Source organism: Artibeus jamaicensis, unplaced genomic scaffold (assembly GCF_021234435.1).
Source record: "Artibeus jamaicensis isolate MK-2021 breed Jamaican fruit bat unplaced genomic scaffold, CSHL_Jam_final contig_1803, whole genome shotgun sequence".
Lineage (NCBI taxonomy): Eukaryota > Metazoa > Chordata > Mammalia > Chiroptera > Phyllostomidae > Artibeus > Artibeus jamaicensis.
Window position 1 is genome coordinate 3,510,999 of NW_026521356.1, and position 20,922 is coordinate 3,531,920.

General features: G+C 47.5%; 1 protein-coding gene across 2 annotated transcripts in view; it reads right to left on the reverse strand.

Moving 5' to 3' along the window:
- Positions 1-1,670: 1,670 nt before the first annotated feature.
- The window catches only part of ZFAND3 (zinc finger AN1-type containing 3), a 348,618-nt gene continuing 329,366 nt past the window's right edge, over positions 1,671-20,922 (reverse strand). The window contains exon 5 of one of the 2 annotated variants that reach the window (XM_037146207.2): positions 1,671-4,002. In XM_037146207.2, coding sequence (XP_037002102.1) covers positions 3,848-4,002 — 155 coding nt within the window. In that variant the 3' untranslated portion in view covers positions 1,671-3,847. The remainder of the gene's footprint in view (positions 4,003-20,922) is intronic. The other variant, XM_037146206.2, reaches the window with a different exon arrangement.

Genomic DNA, 20,922 nt, shown 5'->3' on the forward strand with positions numbered 1-20,922 from the left:
ACATCATACACATGCACAGTCACAGTAGTGAACACAGAGCTGACCTCACTTCCAGCCCCCACTCCACAGGCAATGAGTGGGCTGCTAGCTTTCTCTAGTGCACTCACATTTCTAAGTTTTAGAAACTGCTGACTCCCTCCCACGGACAATGGGAACTTGGCCTCTTCCACTCTCCACAAACACGCGCAGGCCTCCCTGCCTCCAGACAGAGTCCGGGCACCAGTTCCCGCCAGAGCAGTACTGCCCATTATGTGTATGTTTACATGATTTGTATTCGGTATTATTCACAGCAAAGTCATGCAGGGTCTATGGTTCCTTTTCCTATTTTTTTTTTGTTTTGCAATAAATTGTCTATTTTTGTTTTGTGTAATTTTGCATCTAAGATTCATACCCAAATCCCACAACAGAAGCATAAACAAGCGCTGACACTTTCAGACTCACGGCCTCTCGAGGGCGCCCTGGCACCTCCTGTCTCCCCACCTTCCTCTGCTGATTTCTCTTTTTCTGGAGCCCTCCCTCAGGAAGGTCTGAGAATGGCTGCCAAGGAAGTAAATTTTCTGAGGCCCATGCAACTTTTCTGGGGCGCTTCTATTGCTCTGTTGCCCGTCTGGGGTCCTCCCTTCTCCAGAGCAACAGGGCTCCCTCGGTCCCCGCGTGTGGCTGACTGCCACCTCGACCGCCAGGTCCCACACTGACCTCCGGCCCCACGCTTCCTGTTCCTGCCGCCCGACCAGAAGTGCCCCCTTTTCTTCCCAAAGCTGAGTGGAGGCAAGGCAGCAGGGGGAGAGCAGACCCAGCGTGCGTCAAGGCCAGCACAGCCCCGCGCTCTCTGCCCCCTCGTTCACCTCCACCCTGCACCTCTGATTTCCTGAGGAGTCATCACCGTCCTGACGACTGTGCAGCCAACATTTCTGCCTTAAGGGTGGTGGGAATGGCTGACGCTCCTTTGTCACATCCTGCCAAATGCTTTTAAGTATCTTCAGACATATGAAGTGTATCCTCTACACCAGCAATTTTCAACCAGTGTGCTAGAATAATTTCTAAAACATGCAGTACCTATGTAATACCTATTAGTCAGGGGCACTAACCTCTTTTCCCTTAGACCATCAAATAAAAAAAATGACAATGGCTATCTGGTGTGAATGGATCAAAATAATACCTATTTTTTTGTCAGATAGGCAAAAATAAATTTTTGGTGTGACATGACACAGAATTTTAGTAATTATTCTACAGGTGCCATGGAGTGAAAAAGGTTAAATATCACTGTTCTACACTGAAGAGTTCACAGCGCAAATACACCGTTCTGATCTTCCCTTCAGGGAAACATCAGTCTCCATTCTCTGGGTCCTTCCTTAGCTGGGGTTTGGGTCACAGAAATGCTACTCCCCTCCCCCACAGCCCACAGAAACCTGGGGAGCCCAGGGAAGGTGCTCATCTCTCCCACCACCTGCCCCCGATACACAACCTCCCTGCTGACAGTGAAGACAGAGCAGTCCCGGCCAGGGCAGCAGCTGTTCCGCCTGGACACTTACCGGGCTCATGACACCTGGACAATGCAGAGGGCTCAGCACACAAGAGCCCCATCTCTTCAAAGCCCAAGGACGGGGACACCTTGTATTGTTGTTCTGGTTATCCCAGTGGCACTTAGGAGAAGGGGCGAAACAGAGCAATCCAAGCTTTTATATGATTGGTTTAATTTTTTTTCAGCAGGAGAAAAAAGAATAAAGTTACAAGATTCTTTTAATATTTCACAATGTTAAAACTAAAACTGAGCTCTAGGCTATGTGTGTAAGTAAATCTAGAACACAAAAGGGTTAAATAAGATTTTCTCTTTTAAAGATACGGAATTTAAGCTTCCTTACATTTAAGAAACTCCACAGAACAGATACTGCAGGGGAACAAGCCCCTCCCCCAGCTCTACCGTCAGGAAGTGACTGTGGGCAGCGAGCCCCGAGTGCCAGCTCCCCATCGCTGCCTCCAAGCAGCAGCAGGTGGGGCCTGAGGAGGGCAGAGGGCTCTTGGGTGGCCTCTTCGGAATCAGAGCTTGGCAGGGGCCTAAGTGGCCCGCCTCACTGAGGGTGGCCATGGACTGTCCGGAGGGCCGTGGCTTGACAAACAGTGGTAAACGTGGGCAGACCTGGCCCTCTGCCCTGGGTTGCCCTAGAGCAAGACACCGGTCTGGGTCCTGAAGCAAGAATTAAGGCTGGAGATTTTGCAGCGGATTCCACTCTGGTGGGGGTGGGAGTGGGGGAAGAGAAGGTTGGGAAGAGCATGATTTTCTCTTTCAGTATTTTGGATCAAAAACATTTGCAGTTGCAGGTACTAATTTGCAGACAGAGTTGAAATTCTTGTTGCAGTATAAAAGGGCAAGTTGCTGGGTTAAACCCTTCCAGTGGCCTGGGGGTGGGCAGATGCGAACTGCCTCTGCAGGAGCCTTCGACTCTTGCCGCCCTGGACCAGACAGGGGTGCTGGGCCACTCAACCCTGCTCGGCTCATCCTGTCTACTTACCTCACCCCCACCTGATGCGTAATTCTTTCCTAACGTGGGCAAACAGGCCCATCTCCTCCCTTCCCTACCTGGCCTGAGCTGCTGCACTCTTCTCTGCCCAGGCAAAGTGCCACAGGCTGCGAAATGTGCCCCTGGCCACCTGCTGGAGCAAGTGTCTCTTGGAGCTGGGCCACAGCCACCAACCACAGTTCTAGACAAATCACACCCACTGTCCTGGGGCAGATGCTGCCTCCCCTACTAAACCTGCTGTGTGGTGGATGTGGACTGGTTGTCCTTGGCTACAGGGCTGAACGGGCTGGAGAGGCGAGGCCATCCTTCCCTTGGCCCCCAGGGGGCGCAGCAGGCTCCTGCTGGAAGGGGCAGAGTCAGTCTGTGGACACAGCTTCCCAGGTGCTCCCAGCATTTCTAGTGATTCCTGTTGGCTATGAAATGTCTTTTTAAAAACTCCCAATATAGAAATCTAGTTGCAGAGGCCAGTCTGTGGAGCCCAGCCACAGCTGCTGTGCTGCAATTAGCCTTATTTGATCCATTGCCAGACCCCTGTACTTGGCAAGGGGCAAACCAGAGCCAGCAAGGTCAGGAAGTGTCCCTCCCTGGTTGCTCCCCCTGACCACGGGGTCGTGTGGAAAGGTGGTTCTCGTGCATGGACTAGTCTTGAGTGGAGCTAATTTCCAAAGTGAGGTTACTGTTTCTCTTCTCATGTGATGAGTTTTTTCATAGCAAGTCGGGTAAAAAAATTCCTAAGATTTTCATAAGAACCTGCTCCCCTAACCCCATTTCCAACTCTGTGGAAGAGCGAGGCCACCACCCAGCCAAGCCACGTAGTCAATCTCAGCAGCCTCCTGTGGCCAAGGCACGCGTGGCCATCCAGCATCCTGGCTCCCAGGACTAAAGACAAGGGAAGAGGTGAAAGGCCGGACATTAACCAGAGTTTCTGGCAGAGCCGTGTGCGTTGTGGGAACTTTAACATCAGCTTCTACTCCTCTATTAACTCAGAGTCTCTGTCTGGTACACTTTCCGCTTAAGGCTTTTTATAAGTCTGACTCCAGCAGTAACAGGTATGTGTTGTTTTAAATCCACTAGCCATGCTCAAACAAAAAATATTCTTCATGTTTTAATTTTATACAATGGCTAGCAGGCACCTTAGAACCAGCCAGAAATCAATTTCAACCACCGTCAACCCCTAAACTACAGTACCAGGATGGCTGGCTAAAGAAAGGAAACGACTGGCTGTGGTCTGACGCGTGCCCAGTACAAGGTGTCTGGCTGACTCTGTCCTAAATAAGGCTAACATTAGTGAACTAAGAACAGCGTCATGTGGCGGCCGTGCCCGGCCTTCAGGAGCACCCCTCCCCAATGCGCTGGCAGGAGCGCCCCACTTTCCGGTCCAGTTTCACCATTTTCATGATGGCTTCCTCTCGGCCACGGCCCATGTGGTCAAATGTACAGTCATGCTGCTCAGGGAGGCGATGTAACATACAGAACACGTAACCTGTGGGAGCAAAAGCAGCAGAGAGAACAGGGTTAGGGTAGCTTCCAAAGGCCCAAAGCCCAGGAGGACGAAGGGCACCTTGGTGAGTGGATGGGGCTCCTGCTACTGAGAGTTTATTACAGCAGCGCCGGGCCCCTAACAGGAGGACCTGCACCTCCACACTTCACGGCTCCTCCCCCAGTCAGTGCGACGTCCTCAGAGCATCCTAGGGGCAAGACCCTTGCCAAGGGCAGTTGCTCTGGAGGCTGACTCTGCATTTAATTCTGCTCCTGCCTGGGTGGACCGTGAAGGCGGAACCCTGAAGGAGGCTGCTGCTGAGAGACGTACCCCTTTCCACAGGAAAGAGCAGGCATGAAGCTCCTTCCCTCCCAGCCACCACGTAGATGAGAGGGCACAGAGCTGCCAGCTCAGCATTTCCCTGGCGTGGACAAACTGGATGACCACCCCAGGACACCACCATTTCCAGGAGGAAGAGCGGGAGCGGCGTAAGTGATGACAGCTTAACTTACACACTGCCTCCGGTACAGCTTGGGCAGGGGCGGGGGGGGGGGGGTAGATGTGGAGGTGTGGGAGTGATCAAACCCTAACCCACAAAGTGAGTGGGGGTTCTCAAAGGAAAATGGATTACGTCAAGTGCTGGGAAAGGTATTACAAATAGAGGAAAATCAGAATGCTGAGTTCTAATCATCACCTCAAAGGAGGCTGATGCTTCTAACCTCACTACGCAGGTAGGAGGGTGAAGCCCCACACTCAGGCCTTCCCACCCGCCCTACCCTCCCAGAAGCGGTGGAGGCTGCAGGGCTGGTCCTCTCCAGCCACAGAGAAAAACCGAGGGAGACACCGGGGAGGCTGGTAGAACAAAGCAAGAGGGAGAGGCCGAGGGGGCGGGTGAGTCCCCCTGACAGGAAAAAATGAGAAGCCTCAGGAAGTCAGAAGAGAGGCTCCCAGGACAAAGGGCACACACGGCAACACCAGAATGTGTTCCTTCCCCTCTTGTGGTCAATTTTCTAGAAATGCTAGGGGGTGGTGGTGGGTGGGTGGGTGGGTGGGTGTGTGTGTGTGTGTGTGACAGACGCCTGATTGTCCCCTGAGTCTTTCTTTGGGGGAGGAGGGGTCTGCGCTGGGAAGACTCCTGCCATTGCCAGCTGGCTCCTCATCCCATCAGTTGCTGGAACGTGCAGTCCCCATGAGCTTACACCACGTCCGCAGCACCAAACTGTAGGTGAATCTGAGTTCTTTCCGAAACCACTTCTCTCTGCGCCTGGAGCAGGCTCCCCTCAGCAGCCCTGCCACCCAGTGTTCCCCCCTCACTGTCCAAGCAAACAGCATCTTTTCTCAGAGACGTCTTTCTTTTAAGCCTAGATGCCAATGGCCAGGGCAGCCACCCCTTGCTAATCGCGATCCACCCATCTCCACATCTTCCTTTTCTTTTCAGAGATGAGGGGTGGAGGCAGTGATTTTAGAAGAAGAGCAGGTGAAGCAAAGACTGAGAGGCCAGGATGGACAAAAAGTTTGAACAGCCTTAACTTCTAAGATAAATTTCACCCAGAGAATATTCCTCATCTGCCACCGCTGTCCCCTGAGCTCCTGCTGTGTGCAGGCCTCGCCTGGGCCACCCGGTGCAGGAAAGCCGTCATTAACCGCTTCCCGGGGGGAGCGTGGCAGGCAATATGCTTGACTCTGAATTTGGACTGGGTTTAAGGAAAAGAATAGAGATGAAATTTCTGTCTCCAGAGAAGCTGAGCTCCCATCTGGTCCAAAAGCAAAGTTAAGACTAATGAGCTCATGTGTTATATTTACTGATAAGTTCATTAGTGGAAGCTATTGAAAACCAGTGGTCTTTCTCCTGAAGGACTTCACAGCAACACGTGGATGGTCTCAACATGTGCGCCTGTCTAACCACCACAATCACCCTTGTGAAGCGAAGCCCACCTGATGGAGGAGAAGCTGCTAGGTCCTGGCTTGGGGTGGGGGTACCTGCTATGTGCAGGAGGTGTGAGCAGTTTACTTCTGTGTCTGCAGCATCTATAAGGGGTGGGGAGATCCCAGACGAAGGTCCCAGAGGCTCTTCTCTCCTGATGATGAACGGCGCTGGCTCAATGTATTTCAGTGTCAGTAGTCAGGGTGGGCTGTTCTGGACATGGGGGAGGGTGGGATGCACCTTTACTCCCCTTTCTTGGTACCCACAAATCTATTTCCAGAAACCAGTGCAAATGTCATGGACTTTCAGTTACTGACGGAATTCTAGAGACTAGGCTGGGGCTGGGGAGAGAGTGTTCAGGCTGCTGGGAAGACGACGGCCTGTCCCTAACTTCAGTGGTCAACAGTTTTAAAGCACCAGGGGACTTGCAGCCCCCACCCTGGCCAGCCCACCCCCCGCACCGTTCACCAGGAACCAGGCAGAGTCTTTCCAGAGAGCTGGACAAGGTGGTGTCTGGAAGGGACCAAAGCACAAAGGGCACTGAGCTGAGCACCCAAACTGGGACCCAGGCTGTGGTAATTTATCACACAGCTTCTTTCCCTGCTATTTTAGAAAGTTATATATCAAAATCAAATTCACTCGCTCGCTCACGTACACACAATCCATACATATCTACACTTCCCTTATGGCCTCATGGTTCAGGTTCACGTAGTTCCCCCACCTGTTTTCCCAAAGGCTTGTAAGACATAAGTTGATTGGTTCAGCAGCTGGAACTGTAGGTGTACAACTCAGCTTCCCCATAGTTCTAAAAATATTTTCAATATACTCTTGCTTATAATCGTGTACCATACAGTGATCTTGAGGGATAAGGAGAAATATGGGATAGGAGAATATCAGTAAAAGGATGCTGACCTCCAAAAGAGGAAAATACCCAAGGCAAACGGTTCTGAAGATATGATCTGCCTGCTAAATGTGTCTTAACCTCAGGCCTTTCCTTGCCTTGTCACAGGGGCCCAGGTCACTAGGTTTCCATGAAACACAGCTGGGTCCAGGAGGAAGCCGCAGAGCTCCTTTAAGGCCCCAGAGTTTCTGGTAAATCTGCACAAACCACTCAAGAACCTTTGTGGGCATTTCTCTGCTTGCTGGCACTGAAAAGTACTTTGGGACGAGCCCTTGCTTGGACAGGCAGGGTGAGGCAGCAGCTCTAGTGCGGTTCCAGAGCCCCTCCACTCCACTCCAGGCTCCTCTCAACCTGCTACTACCTGGTGTCTGACGGGCCATCCTGGGCATGGGAACAGGGACAGCGGGCCTGATCACAGCAAGTGACAGCAGTCGGCCCCCTGTGGAGCTGGGCTGGAAGGTCTCCAGCAGCTACACTGTCAGTATGAAAAAAACCTTCTTCAACTAAGTGGGCAGCACTAGGAGGGGAGGGAGGAAATGCCTAGACCACTGTGCCGACACAGCCCCAGCGGGTGAACCACCTGGGGGCTCAGCCCAGGACACTGGCCCAAGCCGATGGCTGTGGACATGGAGAGACGGAGAGGGTGGGAGCTTCTCTGACTCTGTCACCATCAGAGACACAAGATCATGGATGGCATAAGGCAAAAAACATAATAAAATAAAAACTGATCTGAGACCTATCCAATCCTCTGTCCTGAAAGGATGCCATGGAATGAGAAATGCAGAAGGTAACATTTCCTCACTCAGCCTGAACCCAGGGGCCGGGCACCCCCAGAGCAGGAGTTTCAATGAAGGGGCTCCTGGGTGTAATCAAGCACATCTGGACTTGGCCCTCCTGGCGCAGACCTGGTGCTGTGACTCAATGAGCCACACAAACCTGAAGATGCCCACTGCAATGGCCCTGAGAACACAGTCCCAGCAGAAAATGAAATTGGCGCTCATTCTCCCAAGATTTACTAAGGTCTGACAGGCAGGTTTCTAAAAATGCTCATGTCATGGGAACCAAACCTCTGACCTGACCCTTCAGCTTTTCAAGTTATTACCTGTAAGTTATGCAATTCATTCAGAGGAACTCACAGCTAAACCTCACCTCTGCTGGCCGGGATATTTTAAGATTAAACAAAAAAGATCAAGAACAATCTGTTCAAACACCGTCATTAGGCAGAGATAACATAACACCTAACACCTCTGCTCTAAGTGCTATGGAAGTTGCAACCATATTTCCTGTTTGACTCCTCTACAAAAACCAACAGCAATGGCTGCCCAAGAGGAATACTCAGGCCTCACTGGGTCTGAGGAAAAGGGGTCTGTGCTCTCCTCCTCAGTTCAGGCAGGCAGGGCCCCCAGGGCAGCGAAACCAGCTAACTGGCTTCATTTGCCAGTTCCCTTCCCTCACTGCTCCACACCCAGAGGCCACAGAGAATGGCTACCGTCTGGGACAGTGAGGAAGGTGGGTGGAGGACAAGCTCTAGGGCCAAGCGGGGGTGAACCGAATACCCTGCGGGCAGTGCAGCCCCTTCCTTTGGCTGGGGCCTGGGCCCCAAGTCCAGCACTTCCTCCCAAACCCCAGAGATTTAGCAGAGGCTAGAACTGTCTTCTTCTATGGAATTTCCTATGGGAGACAAAGAAAGTGATGCCAAAATTCACATTCAAAGTCTGAGCCCCTGTCATTTTTATTCAATCCTGCCAGACTGAAATGTTGCTTTTTAGCTTTATCTTGGAGTAAAAAGCACCATTTAAAATTGGCAAAACCGGGCAGCTCTGGATATTTTGGATTTTAATTAATTAAACAATTATTTCCCTGCAGACTCCTCCCAAAGCGGCCATTTCAGAAAAGGCAGGGAGCAGTACGGCCTCAGCTCCACCTGCTCGAGTGTTTTTACCTCACTTGCAAGAAACGTTTTACACACTTTCTTTCTCATTTGAATTTCCAACTGTCAAAGGTTCAAGCAGAACCTAAAAACACTGACAGGCCTTGGGGACTGAGACTCTGTGAAACCTGCGGTGGTAGGCCACCTTGGTCCTGGGGTGCAAGCTGCAGTCTGGCGCTGTGGCCCTGGCAAGAGTGTCCAGTTAGGAGGAAAATCAGAAGCTGCTCCTACAGCTGCGCATGCGCTCCAGCCAACCGAGCCTAACCCAGAACTCCAGAAGCTTCCTGAGACCTAGGTAAGGATGCCTCAAATCTCAACTCATCAACAGGCTATGTAAAGTGCCTCTTTAAAAAATAAATGACAAATATCCCTGACCTATGTGTCTGAAATGATCAGGCAAGCTCGTTAGAAAAAAAGAATCACATTTGTTAAGCAAGGTAAGAGTTTCTTAAAGCTCAGGACAGCTAAGTGACCTCACAGCTCATCTGTAAGTCCCCATGTTTTAACAATGGGTGGCTACAGGAAAGCTTGTTAGAAAGCATTAGCCATTTATACTCCTACCAGCAGCAATCCCTGGATTCTATGACATCCACTGACCCGACACTCAAGGTGGAGTTTGTAGCACAGAAACAGGTTAAAGGGTCTTAATGCATTTACTTCATCAGGCTCATGGTGCAGGCAGCCGCAGTCACAGCTGTTGTGGGAATGGACTACTTTACATTCTCCTCTATCCCTGGATTTTGCATGGTGGAGGAAAAAGCATCACACTTCAAGAAACAGAACTGCATCCCAGCTCACTGAGTTGGCTGACACAGTGCTTGGCTGGGCTGGGGGAGGAAACGTGGGGACAAACAGAGAGGTCAGCTGTCCAGGGCGCTAAAACGAAAGCTACAGTGAATTTCCGAGCTGGACATCAATGTGTCTGTTTCTTGAAGGGAAGAAGAGCCCATTCTACTTAATAATTTAATAAAAATCACCAAATCATACTGAAACAATTCTAAAACAGCAGCAATCACCTGTCCGTCCGTCCCCCCACAATCAATTAAAATACCAGTTAGATACAAGCTAAAAGTTATCAATAGAACAAAAGTCAGTGTGATAGGAGGCAAAGATACAAGAGGAGCTGTGTGGACTCAGCAAACGGCTCTGTGAGAGGAGTCAGCAGTGCAGGGAGGTGAAACTGTGTCCCAGGTCCAGCTTAACGAAGCTCCTGCCACAGTGTCCGCCCATCACTTAGAAGTGTAAAGTACCCACCACTCTTTTATCCTTTACGTCAGCTCTCCAGACAGCCCATTCTGGCAGAAACCCTAACGTTCCCTTTCCCCACCTCTGTGGGGAATGTGCACCCTGTCCCAGAAATGTCCTCTTCTACTGCTCGACTCTGGCAGCCTCACTTCCCCTGACATTCAGAGAACGAGTCTTCCCACCCTTCATTCTTGTCTCCAGGAGGATAAACTTGTTTTTGCCACTGGGGCTGGGGGTGGGCTGGGCCTGGTGGCGAGCCCACACCTTGAAGGATCCTGTGCCATCACCACCCTGACTTGTGAGAACCCTCCTCTGAACAAGCCCTTCAAGTCTGCAGTGCACACGGAGAAGGAGCTGGCAGCCGGCTCACATTATGCTAGGCTGTTTTATCTAGAGATACACATACATTTAAAAACTAAGAGAAAAGGGCTCAAGGCAGTTCAACGGAATAATGACTTGGTCTTTCAAACATCATTTCATTTCAGTGGCTGGGGGCAGGTGGCATTAGTTTCTCAGCACCTGGGGCAGTTTTTAGGATCTGAAGAGCCCTAGGAGGTGCCTGCACTCCTGGCCTCCTTGCCAGGTCTCAGGAAAATAGTGAGTTGCTGGCAGAAAACTTCTGTTTTTCTGGGTGACCTCCTCCTCCTCTCAGCAGGCTGCTGATTTGTTTGGCCTTCTTTTTCAGCATTTCCTTGTCCTTTAAAAGATTATCTTCTCAAACAGAAATGTCTTCCAGAAAACCAGCTCCACAGATAAAGTGGAGGAAAGACAAAGAGGGCCACACGCAAATTACTCAACAGCCCCTGAGGGCGTGGCCTGGGTCTGTGGCTTGCTGGCGGACTGTGGCCATCCCAAGGGCTAAACTAGCAAGGGACAGTTCATCCAAGTCACAGAGTGACCAAGTGACAATGCCATTAGGGGCATCAGACTGTAAGTGCCATGTGTCTCTCTCCAGAGCAACACCTGGGAAAGAAAGGAATACTTTCTACATTTTTCTCTGCTAGGCTTTCAGTCCACATGCTGGGGCTGTAGGGAGTACAAAAATGACAGATGTGCGTTGGAAGAGACCTATGGCAAGTCCCTTACTTAATAAGGAACCTCAAGTTCTCCTTCTGAATAATCCAGTATAGAACTCATGCTTCAGAACCTGAGTACAGATTCATGTTCCAGCTGCATTACCTTAAAGCTGCGTGGTTGCGGGTAAGCTGTGCAGCCTTTCAGAGCCTCAGCTGTTTCCTGCAACACACGGGTGTTACGGGCCTTACAGCAGCCAGTGCATGTCGAGTCCCTGCACACAGAAGGCTGGCTGTTCCCAGGATGGCTCTTCCACATGTCGTCATCCTATCACCTTACAAACCTGGCTTTAGGCTGAGAGCCCCAACCCCTGCCTCGCTTACCCCATGGCTTCTGCTCTGCCATCCTTCACTGCTCAGTCTAGACTTCGGTTCCCTTCTGCTCTGAGAATCCCCTACTGACACAGGAGACTGAACAGGGAAATCTTCCTTTAAACGCGTGATGCGCAAGTTCCCTCTGTTCCTCCCCACAAACCTGTCTGTACAGACTATAAATGCATAGTAAGTGACAAGTTCCACAAAGATTTCTATTGAAGATATGCAAATTTTAGAGAAACCTGATTTAAATACATGAAGACTATACAAGGCAGGCTGGAAAGCACTCAGTGGCAGGGACACCATGAAAGGGACACAGAAACTTTCCAAGGACAGCAGAGAGCAGCTTCTTTTTGCTCCTGTGGGGCTTCTCCACAGGTATGGCTGAGAATTCTGCAAGCGTCTTTCCTAAGCAGGGGCGGAGCACATGCATTCCCAAGTTTGGTCACGTACCGACGTGTCAAAGAGCCCTGTGTTTATTTCCCCGAGACCAATGAGCTGGGAGCTGCAATGAAAGGATGAGCGAGAGAGAAAGCAATGGGCTGTGGACACTGCAAACAACCAATGCTTTTACCCAGACAGTGCCTGCATCACGCACACTTGTCTTATGTGCTTCCTTGAAGAATGAAATGTCCACGTGCTTCTTGTTTTCCAGTACCTCAGAAAGGTCATTCTGAGGACCTTACCAGTATAAGCATGCTTCCCTATTTTCACAAAATCTGAGTTCTAAGGTTACAAGTCCCACATATGCTGTTCACTGCTATGTGTGCCCATGCATGCCATGGGGTGGGGGGGGGGCGCAGTTTGAGATGCTGGCTCCTTGATCCTCCGTCTTTAAAGTTAGTTTATTTAAACACACCTCCCCTAGAGGAAAAAAGCCTTATTCAGTGGTAGAAAATTGTTTTAAACTGCAGGCGTGAGTTCAAATTTGAAGTCAGATTATGGACTATCTATAGTGAACCCACCACTGAACAGAGAGCCTGGTCCAGGATTCTAGAGAATTTCTATCTGGACAGGCCACAGGAGCTGACCTCATGGCCCAGATCCATTTCACTTGGGGAGTGGGTGGGGAAAGGGCTCAGACATGAAAACTTCCAATGGTTACAGTCTGGGTATAAAAACACCAGCATGAATGGAGCCTGAGCATGCTAAATCCAACGGGCCCTTCCCACAGACAGCATCTGGAACAGCTGACTGCTCCCACGGGCCCTGTGACATCTACTGTCCTTAAAATATCAGAACTATTCAGTGCTGGACTCTCTCTTCATCTTACCACATGCTCTCCCAAAGTTTACTATTCTAACTGTATATGCTGACAACTCTGAAGCTCCTCTCTCTGCCCCAGAACTCTCTCTGGGGCTCCATGCCTCTGTATCAAATGATCTATGTGGTATCTGGGATATCTGACTGAAGACGTCAAAAATGGAACACTTGCTACTACTTCCCCACAAACCTGCTTCTCCTTCAGTGTCCCCCACTCTAAGAGAATGAGGCCACCATGCAGCCAGTGGCTCATGACACAAACCTGGAGTCATCAACTGGCATCTTCCTCATTCTTCACATTTAAGTACCAAGTCCTGTGGAAGCAATTTCCAAAGAGCACATCCTTTCTCTTCTTTACATCTCTACTGCCACCATCAGGCCAACGCCACCAGGATCTCTTGCCCAGGCTACTCCAACAGCTTCCTCTAGGTGGTCACCAACGTCAGGTCCATCCTCCTTACAGCAGCCAAAGTGATTCCATACGCCCTTCTTTGTGACAAGCAGACTTTTGTATTTAAACCTTTAAAAGTTCCCCAGAGTTAATAGAATAAACATCACCACCTCAGTACACTCTTGTTCCCGCTGCCTCTTTCGTTCCCCCTATGCCGCAGGTGGCAAACGCAAGGCCCGCGGGGCGAATCTGCCCTCCACCTTATTCTATCTGCCTGGCACCTTGTTTCTACCCAGCAGCAGCACCGAGCTCTCATTTAACTGTTACAAAGTACTTACATTTAAATGGTCCTAAAATTACATTCAGCTCTTTGAAGGTAACCATGAGGCTGACGTGGCCCCCAGTGAAATGAGTTTGACACCCCTGTCTTATGTCATTCACCTCCTTGTAACCCTACACTCTAGACACACCTCCTAATTCAATTCTTGCTTCTTCAGGACTATTTCAATGGCTCTTCCTCAAGATGACCTTCCTAGGTGCTCAGAGTGGGCTAGAACCACATTCTAAGCTTTCATGGCATCTTGGACTTTTCCTTCAGTCACTAGTCACAATTATAAAATCATTTGTATGATTTTTTCCACTTACCCTGTTTCTCTAACTAGATCTTATGAAAACAAGAACAATACTTCTGTAATTTATCACACATCCCCTATGACTAGAACAGTGTGTGGCTCACTCAAAATATTTTGCTTGAGTGAGTGAATGAGAGTCAGTTATAAATAGACTATTTTCTGAACCTCACAGGAGACAAGTAAAAGACAGTCAAGAACTCAAGCGGCCAAATCCAACATCCTCCCTCATCTTGGCCTCTCAGCAGCATTTGTCTATTTCTCCCTCTTTACTGAAGTACTTCTCTCGTCTTCAGCAATAATCACACTAATTTTCATCCCATCTCAATGGTTGTTGTTCCTTGGAATCCTTTACTGGCTTCTCTTCCACATTCCATTGCAGAATGTGGTCTTCCTGCATTTTCTCCTTTTATGTTCCCCCCTTTAAGTAATCTCATCTGACCCATGGCTTCAGTATTATCTAAATGCTGATTGGCTTTAGTATTATCTAAATGCTGATATCTCTTGAACTTATTTCCATCTACAAATTCTTCCCCTAAACTCCAAACTCCTATATGCAACTCCCTACTTGTCAAGCACCTCAAACTAATAGGAATCTCAACATGCTCAAACTAGAACTCTCAACCCTTTTGACCCCTATATTAGCTCATCTTCTAATCTTCCCTGCCTCAGTTAATGACACCATATCCACAGAGCTGCTCAGGCTAAACCTAGGACTCATTCTTGATTTCTCTCCCTTACCCTCACAGCATCTTTTTTTAGTAATCTTGTTGGCTATTCCTGAATCCACCCTGCTTCTCTGCATCTCATGCAACGGTCCTCTGGCAAGAATGAGGGCAGCATGCTGATGAAACAGGAAAAAAGCCAGCAGGGCCGGGCCTCTGCTGCACTCCAGGCCTTCTCCCTCACCACAGTTGGAGCAATTATCTTTTTCTTTTTTTCTTTTCCAGGGTAATTATTCTTAGCTTTACTTTTTAATATTTGTTAATTAATTTTTCTGTGAATAGGTAACACATCAATATAATAGAAACTCAATTTGTATAAAATATTCAGTAAAAAGTGAACTCTCCAGTCTCATTCTCTCAGTTACCCTCCTCTGAAGCAAAGCAACCACCATTACCAGTTCTTATGTATTCCTGAGAGCCTATCCATGCACAAGTAGTTATGTGTACATCCCAGAGGGATATTTTAAAAATGGAAATCAGATCATGTCATTGGCTTTGCTTAAAACCCTTCAATGACTTCCCACTACTTTAAAATAAAATTCTAACTCCCTGTAAAGGCCCGTGCGCTGCCCCACATGCTCCCGCCTGCCTCCCTGGCCCCCACAGCCGATGCTGCTCCCTCTGTCTGGCACACTTCCTCCTCACTCTCTAAATAGCTGGCTCTCTAGCTTTTATGTCTTAGCTTGGCTTTCATACCCTTCCAGATGCTGGCATCCCCTCTGGCAGCTCTCTGTCACCCTCCTCATTCGTTGTCATTCTGTTATATCATGGCAGTTACTCCCATCAGCATATCCCTTGATCTGTTCCCTGTTTACTGCATTTCTCCTCCAAGGAATAAGTGCACCATGTGGTCAGTGACTTTGTCGGTTTTGTTTTCTGCCATTCCTCTGGAACTCAATAAAGATGAGTAAGTAGACTGAACAAATAAGTGTAATTTGAGTCAACATTTTCCTCATTAAAAAGACAAAAAAAGTTACTTGTAGCAATAAAAGAATATTTAATGCTGGTCACGGGGCTGCTCACCCCGGTCCTGGAGAGGCCTGTCACCACGCTGCCTACTTCCGATCACCTAGGTGAGCAGGGGTGCAGTGAGCACGATCCCAAACGGTTTGTCTGGCTAAGGAATATCTTATTTCCTTACTTTCCCAACTATTCTTTTCTACTGCCATTGTTAGTATCAGCCAGTATTTGCTGAGGTCACTCTGAAAGGCACCCCAAGATATCCAAGATAGCATTATACGCTCGCCCTCCTGGAATTAAAACTTTGCTGTAACTCATAATCACAAATTCAGTGAGTACAGATAATGAACAACTGAACATAATCACACAGGTTCCCACTGACATTCACTTCCTACTCTATCCTGGTATTTTGGTCAATTACCCCAGATTCTGTGGACAATTAATCCTGGGACAACAATTTAGTTCAAGGGAAGAGCAATTTAATTGATGCTACAGTATTAACACACTGCAGATGGCTCAGTAACTTATGCCAGGTGGCCCCAGGAAGGCTACAGGAGGTGGCTGACCCTGGCCTACACCTTCTGCGAGGCCCCAGAGCCAGTAAATGTGGTGAACAGCTTGACCATGCTGGCTTACAACCCAACCACCTCTACAAGCAAGACAACCTAGGGGCAGACTTGGTGGGCACTAAAGCCCCACTGAAGTGAGCTGTGCTCTGTGTGGTCAGCTTCTGCATAGCAGCTCATCCAATGTAGTCATGGCTGGTCCTCGCAGCTGCTCAAACTGGGGATGGCGGGGGAGGGGACGGTCAGTCCCTCCCAGCAACACCAACAGCAATCAAAGCTCAATCACAACAGCACAGAGCCCACATGGGGGGATGCACCTGGAGTGCCCAGCTCAGATGAGTTGGGAAGGCTGTACCACCGGGCCCTACAGAATACCTACCAAGACCAGGAGATGTAGCAGTTCTACCTAATACATAGGGAAGCAGCCAAAATGAGGAGACAAAGAAGCAGGTTCCAAATGAAACAACAGAAGTCTCCAAAAATAAAACTGAAAGCAAGCAAACTACCAGATACAGAGTTTGAAACAATGCTTACGAAGATGCTCAAGGAACTTAGTGAGATCTTCAACAGCATGAAAAAGAACACAGAAACTATAAAAAAGAACCAGTCAGGAAGGATACACTAACTGAAACAAAGAATACATTACAAGGAATCAGTAATAGAGTAGATGAAGCAGAGAATCAAATCAGCAGTCTGCAAAATAAGGAGACAGAAAATACCCAATCAGAACAGCAAAAAGAAAAAAAGAATTTAAAAAATGAGGATAATGTAAGGAGCCTCTGGGACAACTTCAGGCACACCCACATTATCATCATGGAGGTGCCGGAAGAAGAGAGAGCAAAAAACTGAAAGCCTATTTCAAAAAATAATGACAGAAAACTTCCCTAACCTGGTGTAGGAAATGGACATACAAGTCCAGGAAGCACAGAGTGTCCCAAACAAGATGAACCCAAAGAGGCCCACTCTAGCCCTTGCTGGACAGCTCAGCTGGTTAGAGCTGCCAAGGTTGTGGGTTCGATCCCTGTGTCAAGTCACATACAAGAATCAACCAAAACATATTTACCAATGATACCTCAGACAAGGGTTTAATCTCCAAAATATACAAAGAGCTTACATGACTCCACTCTAAGAAGACAAACAACCCAATTGAAAAATGGTTAAAGGACCTGAACAGACACTTCTCCAAGGAGGAGATAGGGAGGGTCCAGAGACATATGAAAAGATGCTCAGCATCACTAGCCATCAGAGAGATGCAAATTAAAACCACAATGAGAAACCACTTCACACCAGTCAGAATGGCCATCATAAACAAAGCAACAAACAACAAGTGTTGGAGAGGCTGTGGGGGAAAGGGGACCCTAGTTCACTGTGGGTGGAACTGCAGACTGGTACTACCACTATGGAATCCATATGGAATTTTCTCAGAAAACTAAAAATGGATCTGCCTTTTGACCCAGTAATTCCACTGCTAGGATTATATCCTAAGAACCCTGAAACACCAATCCAAAACAACTTATGCACCCCGATGTTCATAGCAGCACAATTTACAATAGCCAAGTGTTAGAAGCAACCTAGGTGCCCATCAGTAAATGAACGGATCAAAAAACTATGGTACATTTACACAATGGAATTCTATGCAGCAGAAAGAAAGAAGGAGCTCCTACCCTTTGCAACAGCATGGATGGAACTGGAAAGCATTATGCTGAGTAAAGTAAGCCAGGCTGTAAAAGACAAATACCTTATGATTTCACCTTTAACAGGAACCTAAGCAACAAAACAAACAAGCAAGCAAAATATAACCAAAGACACTGAAATAGAGAACAGGCTGACAGCAACCAGAGGGGAGAGGGGAGGGAATTTCAGGGGAAAAGGGGAAGAGTTTACAGGAACAAGTATAAAGGTCACATGGACTAAAACTAAGGGGGGTGGAAATGGGAGGGAGGTAGGGTGCACTGGGGGGCTGGGATGGGAGTAAAAGACAGAAAACTGTACTTGAACAACAATTAAAATAAATAAATTTAAAAAAAGAATCAACCAGTAAGTGGGACAACGAATTGATTTTTTTCTCTCTCTCTGCTTTCCTCTCTCTCAAATCAATAAATTAAAAAAGTCAACATTAAGACACATCAAAATTAAAATGCCAAAGGTTAGAGAAAATCTTAAAAATAGCAAGAGAAAGGCAGTTAGTTAAAGCCAGTTAGCTTCGAGAAAGCTCCCATAAGACTGTCGGCTGACTTCTCAATGGAAACTTTGCAGGCATGAAATATTCAAAGTGAGGAAAAGAAAGGGCCTACAACCAAGATTACTCCACCCAGCAAGGCTATCATTTAGAATTAAAAGGACAGATAAAGCACTTTCCAGACAAGAAAAAGCTAAAGAAGTTCATCATCACCAAATCAGTATTACAAGAAATGTTCAAGAGTCTCCTTAAAAAAAAGATTAAAAATATGAATAATAAAATGGTAATACATACATATCTATCTACAATTACTTTAAATACAAACAGATGAAATGTTCCAATCAAAAGACATACAGTGACTGCATGGATAATGAGACCGTTACATATGCCATCTGCAAGAGACTCACTGAAGATCAAGAGACTCACTGAAGATCAAAAGACTCATACACTCTCAAAGTAAAGAAATGGAAAAACATATTTCATGAAAATGGAAACAAACACACAAAAATTAGGGTAGCAATACTCATATCAGATAGACTTTAAAACAAAGGCTATAAAAGACACAGAAGGACCCAGCAACTCCGCTTATGGGTATTTATTCAAAGAAATCCAAAACACTAAATTAAAAAGACATATACATCCCTATGTTTATTGCAGCATTATTTACAACAGCCAATATATGGAAGCAAGCTAAGGCCCATCAACAGATGAATGGATAAAGAAGTGCTGCATGCACATTAGAATATGCTTCAGCCATAAAAAAGAGTGAAATCTTGCCAACTACAACAACACAATAGACCTAGAAGGTACCGTGCTAAGTGAAATAAGACAGAAAGACAAATGCCAGATGATTTCATGCATTTGTGGAATCTAAAAAACAAAATAAACTAACAGAACAGAAACAGGCTCATAGATACAGAGAACATTTTGACAGCTGCCACATGGGAGAGGGTATGGGTGAAAAGGGTAAAGGGACTAAGTACAAAATTAGTGGTTACAGAACAGTCATGGGGATGTAAAGTAGAGCACAGGAAATATAGTCAATAATATTGTAATAACTACATACAGTGTCAGATGGGTACTAAATTTATTACAGTGATCACTGTAAGTTATATAAACATCAAATCATGAGGTAATACACCTGAAACTAATAAAATACTGTATATCAATCATAATTGAAAGGTAAAAATTAAGTAATTGGTCACTTAAAAAAGAGTATTAACACAAACCTGGCCCTCTCATTTGTAAACCTGGAACGTCTGTCCCTTCCTGAGTGAATCTGTAACACTGCAGTACATAGCTCTTCAGAGAACATGTCATCCTGTGTTTTAATCACAAGGATACACAAACTGTATCATGTGCTGACTCACAGCTTCTGTCTTCCAGGAGCTACTAGGCTGACAATGTTCAAGAAGAAGAGTGTGTGTATGCAGAGCAGTGGCCTGAGGGTGCACGACAGGCATCCTTATAATCCAGTGTGGAAAAGGCCTGCTCAGCTCCTCTAGAAACAAGTGAACCACTGCTAGACTATGTCTCCCTGATCCATGGGAAATGTCTTCAATAGCCAGTGCCTGCTACCTCCCATGCTATGGCCTAACAACAACCCACCTCCTATATCAAAAACAGTATCTTGACTGATACTTAATAGAAAATTTTGGACGACAGCATCTAATACCTGTATGGTGCAGTTTCCCCAGCTCCCCTGTAGCACCTGAGTACTCTTGAACACACAGGCAACCAGTGTCATCTGTCTTCTAGATGTCCACCCAGGCACTGCACATTTCAGCACACACAACAGCTGGTGCAGCCCTATGACCATGTATAAGGAGGTATCCAAAAGAAACACAGGCACTTCTTGCCATCTCTTCCTTCCAAACCCACAGGCAACAACAGGGAAAGAGAACAGCTTTCAATTCTCAGATGGGAATAAGCAGTGGCACCCTCCTCCGATCACCCCACCCTCGAGTAAATGCTGGACTTCCCATACCCACCACACCCCCATTTCAACCCTCTTCATATCTCTTTACATTTCTAGTTCTTCTCTACTTTATTTACTTCCTCTTTTTCTCCAACACCTCCCCTCTTCTTTGCTTCTCAAGGTGCCTCAGTAACTATGACTGCCGTAACTCCTGATCTGAGAGTGGAGGGTGTTTTCTGGACAGCAGGATCGAGGGCAGGCCAAGTCTGGTGATGTTGATAAGCATCCGCATCACACAGCTTCTATGCGTGCACCTCTCATCCGTCCGCAGAGCCCAAAGGAGATGTCTTTATTTCCTACTGAGTTCCGCCTAACCTTCAATAGGGATGGGAATAATGCCTGTACAAACAAGATGAGAAAGGAGAGCAATTCCCTAGAGAAGCCAGCTGATCCAATTATTTTAGATACTTCTCCAATGAATTACAGGACTGACTCATACACTCTTTTCAGCTTTTGGCCTCTAAACTTTGTTCCAATATTTCAGTCACTCCTAACTACCTAAATCTGCAGTAGGACAGCTCTTCTTCCCATTAGCTAGCAGAGACCATCTCTCAGAACCAATTCCCTGCCTATCCAGCACTTGAATGTTTAGGTATCATGCCCTTTGTGGGTCTGTCCCAGAGACCCAGCTCCCTAGAAGCATGACTTTCAGTCTCAGGAGACTAATGACACCAGGCACTTATGCGCATCAACAACCCACAAACAGTGTACGTTGGGGTATAGATAGTGGGCAGGTGTACTGAGCTCCGAGACAGGGTTCTCCCTATCTGCCTTCCAAAAGACGGCAGTGCTCCCCGGAATGCAAGTTCTCTTCCTGTAGTAAGCACAATGTCACCAACACTGG